Source organism: Oncorhynchus masou, chromosome 10 (genome assembly GCF_036934945.1).
Source record: "Oncorhynchus masou masou isolate Uvic2021 chromosome 10, UVic_Omas_1.1, whole genome shotgun sequence".
NCBI classification, from domain to species: Eukaryota; Metazoa; Chordata; class Actinopteri; order Salmoniformes; family Salmonidae; genus Oncorhynchus; species Oncorhynchus masou.
The window spans coordinates 28,783,752-28,799,947 of NC_088221.1; the positions used below are offsets into that span (position 1 = coordinate 28,783,752).

The following is a 16,196-nucleotide window of genomic DNA, read 5'->3' on the forward strand; positions in this document are numbered from 1 at the left end:
ATTATTATATATTGTTTAGAGGAACAGAGCAAATACTATAGGGTAATAAGTTGCAAGCTTCTCAAAAAATGTAGATCTAGCAAAAATGGAAAATGGCACTCAACATCTTTAATTTGAATTTTTTGACTGAACATTTAACCCTTGAAACTAAATGAAAATGTTGTCCAAATACTCTCCAAAGCAACAGATACTCACCATATGTAGGTGAAACAATCCTTTCCTCAGATGGTCCTGGAATTACCACTGGAACCTGATCCATTGCAAGCAGCAATTTGCTGATTTCTGCTAGATGTGCTGCGTTTTCAGACAGTCTGTAGTACTCTTTGTGGACCTGGGTGTCATGTCCCAATAATTCTGCCACCTGATCCAATTCACTTTCATTTAAGTTCAGAATTTGGCAATGGATAGCAACCTCTTTCCTCACTGTAGCATGGATCAGACTTTCAGGATTCTTTGCATTACACGCACGTGCAAATTTCCTCAAACAGTCGGACCCTCTGACGTAGCTTGCTGCATCTGGGCTCCGTGCAAAGACATAAGGGTTGTCCTTTGACACACCAACTTTGTCTCGGTTTGCAATTAGGATCTCAAGAGATGAGATCATCCTCGAAGTTAGTAGGACCGGCATTGTTCTACCATTTTTGCCTTCTATTTCCACCCTGGTTAATTTGTCGTCACCAAGCTCCTGTTCCAGCCTTGAGAGGCTATTGAAAATGTCTGCACTAGCTGGAGATTTCTTTCGGTTTGTGTACGTTTCCAACAGCATTTTCGCAACCTCTCCTGTCCTTTTTCTGTTGAAGAGAGCTATTTCGGCAAGAAGAGTTTCATTGAGCTTTTTCCAGACAGCGTTGGTGGGGCTCTCGAGCAATTCTCTCTTTGCTGTGTCCTCTGCAACCTTGAGAAACTTCTGAAGTTTAATCAAATCCTCAGTTAGTGAAGTCACATCAACTTCATCACACTGAGGGACATCACTCAGGGACAGACCGGAAAAACAGTTATTCCAATTGTTTTCAAGAAGCTCAATGAACCTTTTGGCTTGTGCCTCTGCCTCACGGTCCTCTGTCATACGACTCTCCCCAAAAGCTATTTCAGTAGCTCTTTTCAAGGAATAGCCAATCTTTAAAGCAAGAGATGGGGTCTTGTACCTGTCAGAGGTAGGGTCATGACCACTCATTTTCCTGGCAGCATGAACGGCCAATTTAAATTTGGATGGTACACATACCTCATGCAGATATTGGACACCACAGTCCATCTCATTTACAGTAAGTACAAATCTAGCCAATTCCCTCATTTTTGAACTAATATAAGTAAACTGTGACTTGGCATGGCCATGCTTTGCAGATAATGCATTGCCATATTTACATATCAGGGGATCATTTTTGATGTGGCATTGAATGTCATCTTGATTCATATTGTGTATTATTTCTTCACACCCTCCAGTAGAGTAGACAGGCAGTGGAAGAAGTCGAGAGGACGCAGCCTGGACCCGCACTCTTTTTCCTCCCCTCTTTTCATCTTGACCTTTTCTGGCTTTACATGAGCCCTCATGCTTCCATAAATCTATTTTGTTGAAAAAAGCTAAGCAGTGTTGGCAGGGCAGGTAGTCACGCACAGAAACACCATTGTAAGAGGGTCTTTTCTTTGTGACAATTTCTCCATCTCCACTTTGAAGAACTTCCAAGTTGTGTAGATAGTTGCCTTTGTTACGGAGTTGGTCAAGCAAGAGAGACCTGATTTTGGAGAGTTTGGGAAAGCTGATAGCATGAGCGACAGCTGCTTCTTCTGCGTGCATCCTTTCTAAATGTCTTGCAATTTTGTGGTGTGGTTCATTGCAATACAGGCAGAAGTACTTTTTGTCCCATTTTCTTTTACCGTCATCTGTCATACTACATGTGCTGACTGTCATTTTTGTGCTAGAACGTAAGTTTGACCTCGTACCTTTCCGTGGCACACATTTTTTGCGGTAAGGTTTTTGAGCTTGTGAGGTTTTTTGAAGGGACTGCTCAGATAATAATGTATCGCAGGTGCTTTCTGCTTTAGATGGAAGAGGATCTGACCCACTTGGGACATTTGAATCCAGTCTTTGTCCTTCTACCTCATCACCTGAACTGTTCTCGTCGTCACTTGAACTGCTCTCTTCAGCACAATTCTTTATGTCACATAAAGCTCTCTCCATGTCACATAAAGTCTTCACCACATCACATGAAGTATTCTCTTCATTGCGTGAAGGATTCTCTTCATCGTGTGAAGGATTCTCTTCATCGAGTGAAGGATTCTCTTCATTGTGTGAAGGATTCTCTTGCTTGTGTAAATGATTCCCTTTGTATAGAGGACTCCTCTCACGGTGAGGATTTCCTCTGCGGTGAGGATTATCTGCTGCACATAAAGGCCTCTCTTCATTATCACTTAAACTCTTCTTTTCCTCATTTAAATGCTTCTCTTTGCCACTTAAACTCTTCTGTTCAACAGTGCATGCCTGTAAAAGAACAAGTAAACGTAAGATTCATAAGACCGTATGATGCATTTTGTTTAAAATGTATGAAAAGTGGGACGTAAAACTTGGGGGGAAAAAGCACAAGTAGCTTCAAAGCTTTAGCAAGTTAGTATTTAACTTGTGGCAAAGAGAAATTTGGTTAACTATACTAACATACTAGACATCTGGGGTCGTCTGACCCGTTTCATATGGGTGAAAACCACATAGTATTGCTCATTAAAAACACACGTGCGGTACACATTGTGAGTCATTCAAATGATTGCCTAGGAGCACCTCAACAATGCTCTCAAACTTTAATCACAGGCAAGCGAGAATCAATGCAATGGTTACACAGCACCAAACCGGGTAGACTTTGAATTCTTCCATAATAAAAACCACATGTGACTCATTCAAGGAACAGTTTATGGCTTTATTGTATTAAGCAGCGAACTACACCGTTTTCACATTGTAAATATGTCTTACGAGGAATTAATATTGTGATATCAGATGAGATGCTGCATGGAGACCATGAAGGTATAGAAAAGAAAAATGCCATGCAACTTGGCCTACATTTAGCCAGTGACTTTTTTCTAATTCTCCATATATTCTGTATTTTGTAAATGGTGGGTGATTTGTGTGTGTTTTCACAAATAAGACCGGAATAAGACCCTAAAGCGTTTGGAAGCCTATGAAAATGAAAAACAAACCCAGCTTCCAACTTAATTCTGGTACTTGCCCAACAGGTACCAGTTGCAGCAGTTAGTTTGAGAAATATAATTATTTCCATTCTCTTAAAAGCAGGAGGGTACTACATTTATATGAAAGTGTCCTTAAAAACACTGATTGGACCGTAATAATACTATTGTGTACTTATAATTGCACATCAAGTAAAGAAGACTATAATTAACAACCCAAACAAAAGCATACTGTAACTGGGCAAGTATTAGTAACCTGTCATTTGTAAATAAATGTTTTGTTAAAATGGTAGATGTTAAACAGTGGTACATTTGAAACGGTAAGAAAAGGCTTTTCCACAGAATACATGCTTATGGCAGTAGTTTGTTAAAACGGTGAACAAAGGCTTTGATCTATTAATATTATTTATATTGTACACAAAGACAACAGTATGGCAAAAGCTGAAATGTGTTACCAATATTGCAATTATTGACTCAATGAACCATTTTTCCTTTTAGCTTGGGGCTATTCGTTGTTGTCGATAATGATGAGTGAAACGCAGCAGTATTTTTTACATGCTCTGCGGTGGTACAAGAATACTTTTCTGAAGGCATTACTGTACCTGAGGCAAAGGTTGTATTTTATAGCTTCTTGTGAACTAACCTTTTGCTCATCATGTCCATTGTCTGTAAATGAGAAGATCATAACCGCCTTAGATCACTCTAGAAATGCAAAAAAACACTCAAAAAACATTAAAATCAATGTGAATCTCGGATTTATTAATTTCCAGGCATCAAGTTGGAAAAACAATTTATGAAGTATGATGGCCATTTTTTTTTTATACCAATGCAATAAACAATTTAAAACTGCATTTTCCTATTCAAGCTTCAAACATCTTTACAAAACCATCTGTAGATCCATTAGGCTAAATTAATAACGGAGTAGTTTAATGGCATAATCTGCTTACCTTTGTTGGCTCACTGGTCCTCAATGGATGCAGTCAGCTGGTATAGCAGTCGGATTCTCTCCTCGCAATCGATGTCCTGGTATTCAACCTCTGCATGCCATTACTGGCTCTCACGTGTTTAGCAATGTTTAATTATTAAACTGCATTATAAAACTTGATCAGAGTGGATAAGTTGATCAAGTTTGAACGAGACTTTCAAAATTAAAAGAAAATTCTACACTTATGCACAAATGTAATTAAAAGCAGCAATCTGTAACTTTCATTCCCAGTCATTCCTACAGACCTTCCAGTCATTTCTGGAATAAAAGTTACATATTGTGGTTTTAATTGAGTAATGCATTATGACACTTATGTACACTACCGGTCAAAAGTTGTACAACACCTACTCATTCAAGCGTTTTTCTTTATTTGACTATTTTCTACATTGTAGAATAATAGCGACGACATCAAAACTATGAAATAACACATATGGAATCATGTAGTAACCAAAAAAAAAAAAAAAAGTGTTAAACAAATCAAAATACACTGCTCAAAAAAATAAAGGGAACACTTAAACAACAATGTAACTCCAAGTCAATCTCACTTCTGTGAAATCAAACTGTCCACTTAGGAAGCAACACCGATTGACAATAAATTTCACATGCTGTTGTGCAAATGGAATAGACAACAGGTGGAAATTATAGGCAATTAGCAAGACACCCCCAATAAAGGAGTGGTTCTGCAGGTGGTTACCACAGACCACTTCTCAGTTCCTATGCTTCCTGGCTGATGTTTTGGTCACTTTTGAATGCTGGCGGTGCTTTCACTCTAGTGGTAGCATGAGACGGAGTCTACAACCCACACAAGTGGCTCAGGTAGTGCAGCTCATCCAGGATGGAACATCAATGCGAGCTGTGGCAAGAAGGTTTGCTGTGTCTGTCATCGTAGTGTCCAGAGCATGGAGGCGCTACCAGGAGACAGGCCAGTACATCAGGAGACGTGGAGGAGGCCGTAGGAGGGCAACAACCCAGCAGCAGGACCGCTACCTCCGCCACTGTGCAAGGAGGAGCACTGCCAGAGCCCTACAAAATGACCTCCAGCAGGCCACAAATGTGCATGTGTCTGCTCAAACGTCCACAGGTGGGGGTTGTGCTTACAGCCCAATACCGTGCAGGACGTTTGGCATTTGCCAGAGAACACCAAGATTGGCAAATTCGCCACTGGCGCCCTGTGCTCATCACAGATGAAAGCAGGTGCACACTGAGCACGTGACAGAGTCTGGAGACGCCGCAGATAACGTTCTGCTGCCTGCAACATCCTCCAGCATGACCGGTTTGGCGGTGGGTCAGTCATGGTGTGGGGTGGCATTTCTTTGGGGGGCCGCACAGCACTTCATGTGCTCGCCAGAGGTAGCCTGACTGCCATTAGGTACTGAGATGAGCTCCTCAGACCCCTTGTGAGACCATATGCTGGGACAACATGTCTTGCTCCATCCACCATCGCCACGTTGCACCACAGACTGTCCAGGAGTTGGCAGATACTTTAGTCCAGGACTGGGAGGAGATCCCTCAGGAGACCATCCGCCACCTGATCAAGAGCATGCCCAGGCGTTGTAGGGAGGTCATACAGGCACGTGGAGGCCAAACACTACTGAGCCTCATTTTGACTTGTTTTAAGGACATTACATCAAAGTTGGATCAGCCTGTAGTGTGGTTTTCCACTTTAATTTTGAGTGTCACTCCAAATCCAGACCTCCATGGGTTGATAAATTTGATTTCCATTGATAATTTTTGTGTGATTTTGTTGTCAGCACATTCAACTATGTAAAGAAAAAAGTATTTAATAAGAATATTTCATTCATTGAGATCTAGGATGTGTTATTTTTTGAGCAGTGTATATTTTATATTTGAGATTCTTCAACCCTTTGCCCGAATGACAGCATTGCACACTCTTGGCACTCTCAACCAGCTTCACCTGGAATGCTTTTCCAACAGTCTTGAAGGAGTTCTTGCATATGCTGAGCACTTGTTGGCTGCTTTTCCTTCACTCTGCGGTCCGACTCACCCCCAAACCGTCTCAATTTGGTTGAGGTCAGGGGATTGTGGAGGCCAGGTCATCTGATGCAACACTCCATCACTTTCCTTCTTGGTCAAATAGCCCTTACACAGCTTGGAGGTGTATTGGGTCATTGTCCTGTTGAAAAACAAATGATAGTGGGACTAAGGCCACACCAGATTGGATGGTGTATTACTGCAGAATGCTGGTTAAGTGTGCCTTGAATTATAAATAAATCACAGACAGTGTCAACAGCAAAGCACCTCCACACTATAACACCTCCTCCATGCTTAACAGTGGGAAATACACATGCAGAGTTCATCTGTTCACCCACACCACGTCTCACAAAGACACGGCGGTTGGAACCAAAAAATATCTCCAATTTGGACTCATCAGACCAAAAGGACAGATTTCCACCAGTCTAATGTCCATTTCCCGTGTTTCTTGACCCAAGTAAGACTCTTCTTATTGGTGTCCTTTAGTAGTGGTTTCTGTGCAGCAATTCAACCATGTAGGCCTGATTCACGGTCTCCTCTGAACAGTTGATGTTGAGATGTGTCTGTTACTTGAAGTTGAGGTATTTACTTGGGCTGCAATTTCCAAGGCTGGTAACTCTGGGTCTTCCATTCCTGTGGTGGTCCTCATGAGAGCCAGTTTCATGACAGCGCTTGATCGGTTTTGCGACTGCACTTGAAGAAACATTAAAAGTTATTGAAATGTTCCGTATTGACTGACCTTCATGTCTGAAAGTAATGAACTGTCATTTCTCTTTGCTTATTTGAGCCGTTCTTGCCATAATATGGACTTGGTCTTTTAACAAATAGGGCTATCTTCTGTATACCCCCTACCTTGTCACAACACAACTGATTGGCTCAAATGCATTAAAACTTCTTATGGCTGCAGGGGCAGTATTGAGTAGCTTGGATGAAAGGTGCCCAGAGTAAACGGCCTGCTCCTCAATCCCAGTTGCTAACATATGCATATTATTACTAGTATTGGATAGAAAACACTGAAGTTTCTAGAACTGTTTGAATGATGTCTGTGAGTATAACATAACTCATATGGCAGACACAAACCCTGAGAAGAAATCCAAACAGGAAGTGGGAAATCTGAGGTTGGTCAATTTTCAACCCAGCTCATATTGAATACACAGTGGGATATGGATAAAGTTGCACTTCCTTGGGCTTCCACTAGATGTCAACCGTCTTTAGAAACTTGAATGAGGTTTCTACTGGGTTGTGGAGCCGGATGGGGGCTCATTGAGTCAGTGGTCTGGCAGAGAGCCAGGTCCTGGTCACGCGCATTTCACATGATAGCGACCTGCGTTCCATGGCTTTCCTACAGACAATGGAATTCTCCGGTTGGAACGTTATTGAACTTTTATGATATCAACATCCTAAAGATTGATTCTATACTTAGTTTGACAAGTTTCTTCGACCTGTAATATAACTTTTCGTCTGACGTTCGGATGAACCTGCACAAGCGTTTGGATATGTGTAAAACAAAAGTAGCTACTTGGACATAAATAATGGACATTATCGAACCAATCAAGCATTTCTTGTGGAACTAGGATCCCTGGGAGTGCAAGATCGTCAAAGGGAATATTTATAATGTTATTTCTGATTTCTGTTGACTCCAACATGGCGGATATTTATTTTATTTTTTTCTGAGCGCAGTCTCAGATTATTGCATGGTTTGCTTTTTCCGTAAAGTTTTTTTGAAATCTGACACAGCGGTTGCATTAACCTTTCTAGCGGAACCCCTCGACAAAATTCCGCTGAAAAGGCAGCACGCGAAATTCCAAAATACTTTTTAGAAATATGTAACTTTCACACATTAACAAGTCCAATACAGGAAATGAAAGATAAACATCTTGTTTATTTACCCGTGTCCTATTTCAAAAATGCTTTACAGCTAAAGCACAACATATGATTATGTTAGATCACCGCCAAGTCGAAAAAAACAGCCATTTTTCCAGCCAAAGATAGGACTAACAAAAAGCAGAAATATAGATCAAATTAATCACTAACCTTTGATCTTCATCAGATGACACTCATAGGACATCATGTTACACAATACCTGTATGTTTTGTTCGATAATGTGCATATTTATATAAAAAAATCTGTTTACATTGGCGCCTTACGTGCAATAATGTTTGATTCCAAAACGTCCGGTGATGTTACAGAAATACTCATAATAAACATTGATAAAAGATACTAGTGTTATTCACAGAATTAAAGATAGACTTCTCCTTAACCTCTTGAAACTCCCCATCCCGGATCCGGGATTGTGACTAAGCCTCAGGCTCATTAGCATAACGCAACGTTAACGATTTCTGAAAATCGCAAATAAAATTAAAATAATGCGCCTACTCTCAAGCTTAGCCTTTTCTTAACAACACTGTCATCTCAGATTTTCAAAATATGCTTTTGAACCATAGAAATTGACTAATTTGTGTAAGAGTATGCAAAGCTAGCATAGCATTTTGTGTAGCATGTAGCACGCAACATTTTCACAAAAGCCAGATAACCAAATAAATAAAATCATTTACCTTTGAAGAGCTTCTGATGTTTTCAATGAGGAGACTCCCAGCCACATACCAAATGCGCAGTGTTTCCTGAAAGCGTCTGTGTGTAGGAGAAATCATTCCGTTTTCTACATTGCGCCTGGCTACCGAAACGAACCGAAAATGCAGTCACCTACAACGTGAAACTTTTTCCGGATTAACTACATAATATCGACCGAAACATGGCAAACGTTGTTTGGAATCAATCCTCAAGGTGTTTTTTCACATATCTCTTCATTGACATGCAGTTCTTGGAAGCTTGCGTCTCTCTCTGCCCCATGGAAAAATACTGGCAGGTGACTTTTGCGCACCAATTTCGGCGCAGGACACCGGGCGGACACGTGGTAAATGTGGTCTCTTATGGTCAATCTTCCAACGATCTGCCTACAAATACGTCACAATGCTGCAGACACCTTGGGGAAACGACAGAAAGGGCAGACTCATTCCTCTTGCGTTCACAGCCATATAAGGAGATCATGAAAGACAGAGCCTCAAAAATCCTTGTCATTTCCTGGATGCCAAGTCATCTTGGTTTTGCCTGAAGCTCACGTTAAAGGGCACGGACAGAGAAGATATTTGTATTTCTGGACACGTCAGAGTGTTTTCTTTCGAACAGTAGCAATTATATGCATAGTCGAGCATCTTTTTGTGACAAAATATCTTGTTTAAAACGGGAACGTTTTTCTTCCAAAAATGAAATTGCGCCCCTAGAGTTCCAAGAGGTTAATGCAACCGCTGTGTCAGATTTCAAAAAAACTTTACGGAAAAAGCATAATCTGAGAACGGCGCTCAGAACCCAAAACAGCCAGAGGAATATCCGCCATTTTGGAAACAACAAAGTTAGAAACAACACCATAAATATTCACTCAATATTCATATTCACTTACCTTTGATGATCTTCATCAGAAAGCACTCCCAGGAATCCCAGTTTGACAATAAATTACTGATTTGTTCCATAAAGTTCCATCATTTATGTCCAAATAGCCACTTGTTGTTAGAGTGTTCAGCCCAGTAAATCCATCTTCATGAGGCGCGAGCATTTCATCCAGACAAAAACTCAAAGTTCCGTTACAGCCCTTTAGAAACATGTCAAACGATGTACGGAATAAATAGTTAGGATGTTTTTAACATAAAACATCAATAACGTTAACCGGAGAATTCCTTTGGCTTCAGAGAAGCACTGGAACGAGAGGTAACTCTGTCGGGAGCGCGCGTCATGAGACCAAGGCTCTCTGCCAGACCACAGACTCAAAGAGGTCCCATGAGCCCCTCCTTTATAGTAGAATCCTCATTCAAGTTTCAAAAGACAGTTGACATCTAGTGGAAGCCCTAGGAAGTGCAACCTCATCCATATCTCAATGTGTTTTCGGTAGGCCAAGCTTCGAAAAACTACGAACCTCAGATGTCCCACTTCCTGGTTGGATTTTTCTCAGGTTTTCGTCTGCCATATGAGTTCTGATATATTCAGACATCATTCAAACAGTTTTAGAAACTTCATAATGTTTTCTGTCCAATAATAATAATAATAATAATAATATGCATATATTAGCACTCTGGGCACGCTATTCATCCAAAAGTGAAAATGCTGCCCACTATCCCAAAAAGGTTAAGGAGAGGTATATCTATATTTCCATGTCTAACAATTGTATTTATCAACATTTATAATTTCTGTAAAATGATGTGGCTCTCTGCAATATCACCGGATGTTTTTGGAACTAGTGAACGTAACGCGCCAATGTATACTGAGATTGTTTTATATAAATATGAACTTTATCAAACAAAACATATGTATTGTGTAACATGAAGTCCTATGAGTGTCATCTAATGAAGATCAAATGTTAGTGATTAATTTTATCTCTTTGTGCTTTTTGTGACTCCTCTCTTTGGCTGGATAAATGGCAGAATTTTTCTGTGAGTTGGTGGTGACCTAACAATCGTTTGTGGTGCTTTCACTGTAAAGCCTATTTGAAATCGGACACTGTGGGATTAACAACAAGATAACCTTTAAAATGGTATAAGATACATGTATGTTCGAGGAATTTTAATTATGAGATTTATTGTTTTGAATTTGGCGCCCTGCACTTTCACTGGCTGTTGTCATATCGATCCCGTTAACGGGATTGCAGCCCTAAGAAGTTTAATTAAGAAGGAAAGAAATTCCACAAATTAACTGTTAAGAAGGTACACCTGTTAATTGAAATGCCTGTCATCAAGGCAAAGGGTGACTATTTGAAGAATCTCAAATATAAGATCCATTTTGATTTGTTTAACACTTTTTTGGTTACTACATGATTCCATGTGTTATTCCATACATTTGACGTCTTCACTATTTCTCTACAATGTAGAAAATAGTAAAAATAAAATAAAAACCCTTGAATGAGTAGGTGTTCTAAAACTTTTGACCGGTAGTGTAAATCCAATAGTTAACGTAAACTTTAAAGGTGGATCTGTTGTCACCCAAGTTGGTTAATGTATGTAAACGTTTTAAAACCCGAGAACCAGGCTAAAGCTTGTGAGAAGAGTGTCCTCATTTGAATGAACTCACAAGTATGTCCACACACATAGGCTACTTTAACAAAAGTTAAACATTATTTGACTAGTTGTGAAAAGTAAGTGCTGAATAAATATGTGGAACAGCTGGGGATCCCCAAAGACAGGAGGGAAGCGGGGAGGAGAATGCCGGTGACAGGTACTCTGGGATTGGGCTAAAAATATTATTTAGAACACGGAACGTACCTCCTGGTCTAGATTGTAATCCTCTTTGGAATTGAGTGCAAGTTTCACAGACATGTAATCCCCGCTTTTCACTGCATCCCGCAGCTCACCTGAGAGACACACAGATTCACATCAGTAGTTGTCTACATCTATGTACATAGTGTGTGGAAGCGAGCGGTTCACGTACAACCGGTGTTGAGACATCTGGGAAAACATGAGAGGGTAAGACAACATATTAAACTAACTTACTAGACGGGTTGTGTCATAAACCCTCAAAGTTCCAGAATGGGGTGAAAATGGCAAATCCAAACCAGTCTAATTGGAATTAATGGCAGTAGAGGAATAATCCAGATTTGATTTATGCAGGAAAATAAAAGAAAGGCATGTGACACAGTTGAAGTCAGAAGTTTACATACACTTAGGGTGGAGTCATTAAAACTAGTTTTTCAACCACTCCACAAATGTCTTGTTAACAAACTATAGTTTTGGCAATAGGACATCTACTTTGTGCATTTTCCAAACGGCTGAAGGTACCACATTCATCTGTACAAACAATAGTACGCAAGTATAAACACCATGGGACCACGCAGCTGTCATACCGCTCAGGAAGGAGACGCGTTCTGTCTCCTAGAGATTAACGTACTTCAGTGCGAAAAGTGCAAATCAATCCCAGAACGACAGCAAAGGACCTTGTGAAGATGCTGGAGGAAACAGGTACAAAAGTATCTATATCCACAGTAAAACGAGTCCCTATATCAACATAACCTGAAAGGCCGCTCAGCAAGGAAGAAGCCACAGTTCCAGAATCGTCATAAAACAGCCAGACTACGGTTTGTAACTGCACATGGGGACAAAGATCATAGTTTTTGGAGAAATGTCCTCTGGTCTGATGAAACAAACACAGAATGTTTTGGCTATAATGACCATTGTTATGCAAGGAGGCCTACAAACCTGACTCAGTTACACCAGCTCTGTCAGGAGGAATGGGCTAAAATTCACCCAACTTATTGTGGGAAGCTTGTGGAAGGCTACCCAAAAACGTTTGACCCAAGTTAAACAATTTATAGGCAATGCTACCAAATACTAATTGGAGTGTATGTAAACTTCTGACCCACTGGGAATGTGATGAAATAAATAAAATCTGATATAAATAACTCTACTATTATTCTGACATTTCACATTCTTAAAAAAAAGTGGTGATCCTAACTGCCCTAAGACAGGGAATTTTTTTACTAGGATTCAATGTCAGGAATTGTGAAAAACGGAGTTTAAATGTATTTGGCAAAAGTGCATGTAAACTTCCGACTTCAAATGTATATCAGAAATTGTGTAATAGAATTAGTGTCAACCTAAAATTTTGTCATATAATTAGAAATAGTTTATATGGGTTTTATACACATTCTGTATAAATAGCATCCAAAATATATGTAAACAGACCATACATTTCTCAGTACTATTATATAACAGGGCTAGAGGCGTCACTAGAAACCCAGCCTGGAATTGAACCAGGGTATCACAAACAGCCATGATTGGGAGTACCATAGGGCGGCGCACAATTGGCTCAGCGTCGTCCGGGTTTGGCCGGTGTAGGCTGTCATTGTAAATAAGAATTTGTTCTTAACTGACTTGCTTACTTAAAGGTTACATTTTTTTTTTTTAAATACAATAAATCAGTACTTTTACAACTTGTCAAAGTCGTATAATCAACTGATTTCAGTCAGTGTATGGCTGTAGATTGACTGCATTGTTTGAATGGAATGTTTTTCATATTGGCAGTTAATTTGTCAAATTAATGTAATCGTTCCTCTAAAACTGGTCTGTTAGCTAGCTTTTATCACAGCACTGGCAAACCATGGTTGACCAACTCCCTGACTAAAATGTCTGACCTTTTATACCACCATTTGAATGTTTATTCCCATTCTAATGTTCTAATTTTATGGTAGACACTTACTGGGAGATAGCGGTGGAGCAGAGAGAATCTCATCCTCTCCGTTCAAATGTTTCTGAAAGTCCTCCAGTGTCATCCAGTCCAAGTTGAGGTCCATTCCAAGGTTAAGAGATGCTTGTCCTTTGTCTGTTAGTCACAAACCACATCAGTATTATTTCACATGGCCATTTGGAGGGCCTCTGTCCAGAAACAGCTCCTACTCCTAGATCTGAAAGGATTGGATAGGTGTAGTGCTCTGGCGGTCATGATGATTGTCATGCAAACAACTGCGGGTCTCATTGACCGTTAATTATAATAAACACGTTTAGCAACTCCTGGTTTCCACCCATAGCCTTCAAGCCACTAATGCAGACAGTTGGAACATCTACATTTTAAAAAGTCAAATCAATCAATTTAATATAGCCTACACCAACACAACAAATCCATTATTTATTTTAGACGGGTCTAAAGAAATATATGAAGAAAATGTAGCCTATTTCAGAAGAACAGAATAGCATATTCTGAGTCATCCTGATGTTAGGCCCTGATCTGGCTATGCCATATGGCTGTGGGCTACACGAGCTCATTTAGCAGACAAGATTTGCTTAGAATTCCGTGGCATTATTTTATACTACAAAGAATACAATTGAACATAGCTAAATAAAATAGGACATTTTCTCCAAACGTTTTCGGAGGGAGTGTGTAAAACAACGTCATCAGTAGCCTGCACTCGAATAGCGAATGGAGGTTACATGCGGCTACGTTTTAATATGCAAGCATAGGCAGCATGTCCATAAGGCTAGGGGAAGCTTTTCCTGAAGTAAATTGCCCAAATTATATAGCCTAATTAGCCTACTCCTGTCTACACACAGAAATAAAATAATTCAAAATAGGCTACTAAAGCATGATTTTGGATCATTAGCTTCTTCTTTTTTTTTAAACAAGGTGTGTTTTAAATAGTATTTCCTTCAGTCGGAAGGAAAGGCAGTATGCAATTTGGGCAGATTATGTTTGAGTTGTGACTGTCTGAAAATAGGCCAAACCAGACATTGCAATATTTCAAAATACAATCACAGGAAAACATAGTTTGGAAAGCAAATAGTTATTGCTGTAAAGAGAAGAAAATGAAAATACGATTGCATTTTAGTAATCAAAATCCTCAACTTAATATAGTGAACAACAGTATATCCTATTTTATTGGCACCAGACACTCTAATGTACTTGTTCTCTTGCTCAATTGTGCACCTGGGTCTCCCACTCCTCTTTCTATTCTGGATAGAGCCAGTTTGCACTGTTCTGTGAAGGGAGTCGTACATGGCGTTGTACGAGATCTTCAGTTTCTTGGCAATTTCTCACATGGAATAGCCTTCATTTCTCAGAACAAGAATACAGTTTCAAAAGAAAGTTCTTTGTTTCGGGCCATTTTGAGCCTGTAATCAAACCCACAAATGCTTATGCCTCAGATACTCAACTAGTCTAAAGAAGGCCAATTTTATTGCTTCTTTAAATCAGCACAACAGTTTTCAGCTGTTAGCCTTTTAAAATGATAAACTTGGATTAGCTAACACAACATGTCATTGGAACACAGGAGTGGTGTTTGCTGATAATGGTTCTCTGTACGCCTACGTAGATAATCCATTAAAAATCAGCCTTTTCCTGCTACAATAGACATTTACAACGTCTACACTGTATTTCTGATCAATTTCATGTTATTTTAATGGACAAAAAAATAGATTTTCTTTAAAAAACAAGGACTTTTCTAAGTGACCCCAAACTTTTGAACGGTAGTGTATAATAAGTATTCTGTGTGTGAAATTATCATGGACCTGTCGGAACATAAATAGCGAATGGAGGAGGCTTTTCCCATGGTTCATTTTCAAGCCACTCCTGTTGTAAAGCAAATTAATGTGCTTAATATTAGGAAAGTAGAAAAATAAAGATAGTAGGCCTAGCTTAAAGAAAGCTGGTGGGATCCTCCTCTTTTTAATAGAGGCCGCCATCAATTCTGTTCTCACACACAATTGCATAGCCTATAGAAATGTTGTCGCAACATGAGTTCATGGGCTCTCACAAAGAGTTTGATTAGATTTTCAATTACATTGATGTCATAGTGATTAGAGGGACAATAGAGCGTTGAGTACCTGGCCATTAGTGACTGGCAGTGAGAAAGTTCGGTGGGCTATTAACGACCAACAGCCGCATCAGAGCAGTTTTGGAGAAGCCTAGTTACTGTGACTAAACAGTCATGTGGAATTTGGCTGCAGTCATGATTCGTGACCGCCGGTATGGTGGTAATACGTAACAGCCCTAGGATAGGTGTAAGCAATATGGTATTTTTGATGCATATCTACACTGAGTGTGTGTATGTGTGTTGACTTTTCCATGTGAGATGGTTGTGGCGTACCAGACTTGTCGGCGCTCTCCAAGGCGTCTTGATTGTCGTCGCAGGCGATGAAGAGGCGTGGCTCGCTGTCTTCCCTCCTCCTCCTCCTTCTGTCATCGTCTTGGGTCCTCCTCTCCAAGCGTTGAGCCTCTTCCCTCCGTTCATCTCCACCAAACTTTGACTTCTGGGCGGGTTCATCCTCTGCCTCCGCCTTGTCACTAGTCTCCACAGCAGCGGGGCTCTGACTGGGCCAAAATGCTATTAATTAGAGGAGAGGAACAAATAATGTTAGTTAAGTGAAAATAAACAAAAGGTGGAATACGCAACAGGCATCATGTCAGTTAAAACGTCTTGGTTGAGTCACTATGTAGTGGCTGCGTCCACTACATTTATCGGTAATTCAATGAAAGCCCTATAGCACTTGTCAAAGTCATTCTACAGAGGGCAGAGATGCTG

General features: G+C 40.1%; 1 protein-coding gene across 5 annotated transcripts in view; it reads right to left on the reverse strand.

The window, feature by feature from the left end:
- LOC135547477 (M-phase phosphoprotein 8-like) overlaps positions 1 to 16,196 on the reverse strand; it is a 41,196-nt gene that overhangs the window by 11,502 nt on the left and 13,498 nt on the right. For 3 of the 5 annotated variants that reach the window (XR_010456719.1, XM_064976521.1, XM_064976520.1), the window contains exons 5-8: positions 15,762 to 15,998; positions 13,382 to 13,504; positions 11,452 to 11,540; positions 196 to 2,476 (exon numbers count right to left, since the gene is read on the reverse strand). Coding sequence is in view for 3 of the 5 variants with exons in the window: in XM_064976521.1 (XP_064832593.1) it covers positions 196 to 2,476; positions 11,452 to 11,540; positions 13,382 to 13,504; positions 15,762 to 15,998 (2,730 nt within the window). In the remaining 2 variants the exon portion in view is untranslated. The remainder of the gene's footprint in view (positions 1 to 195; positions 2,477 to 11,451; positions 11,541 to 13,381; positions 13,505 to 15,761; positions 15,999 to 16,196) is intronic. The other 2 variants (XR_010456720.1, XM_064976523.1) reach the window with 1 other exon arrangement.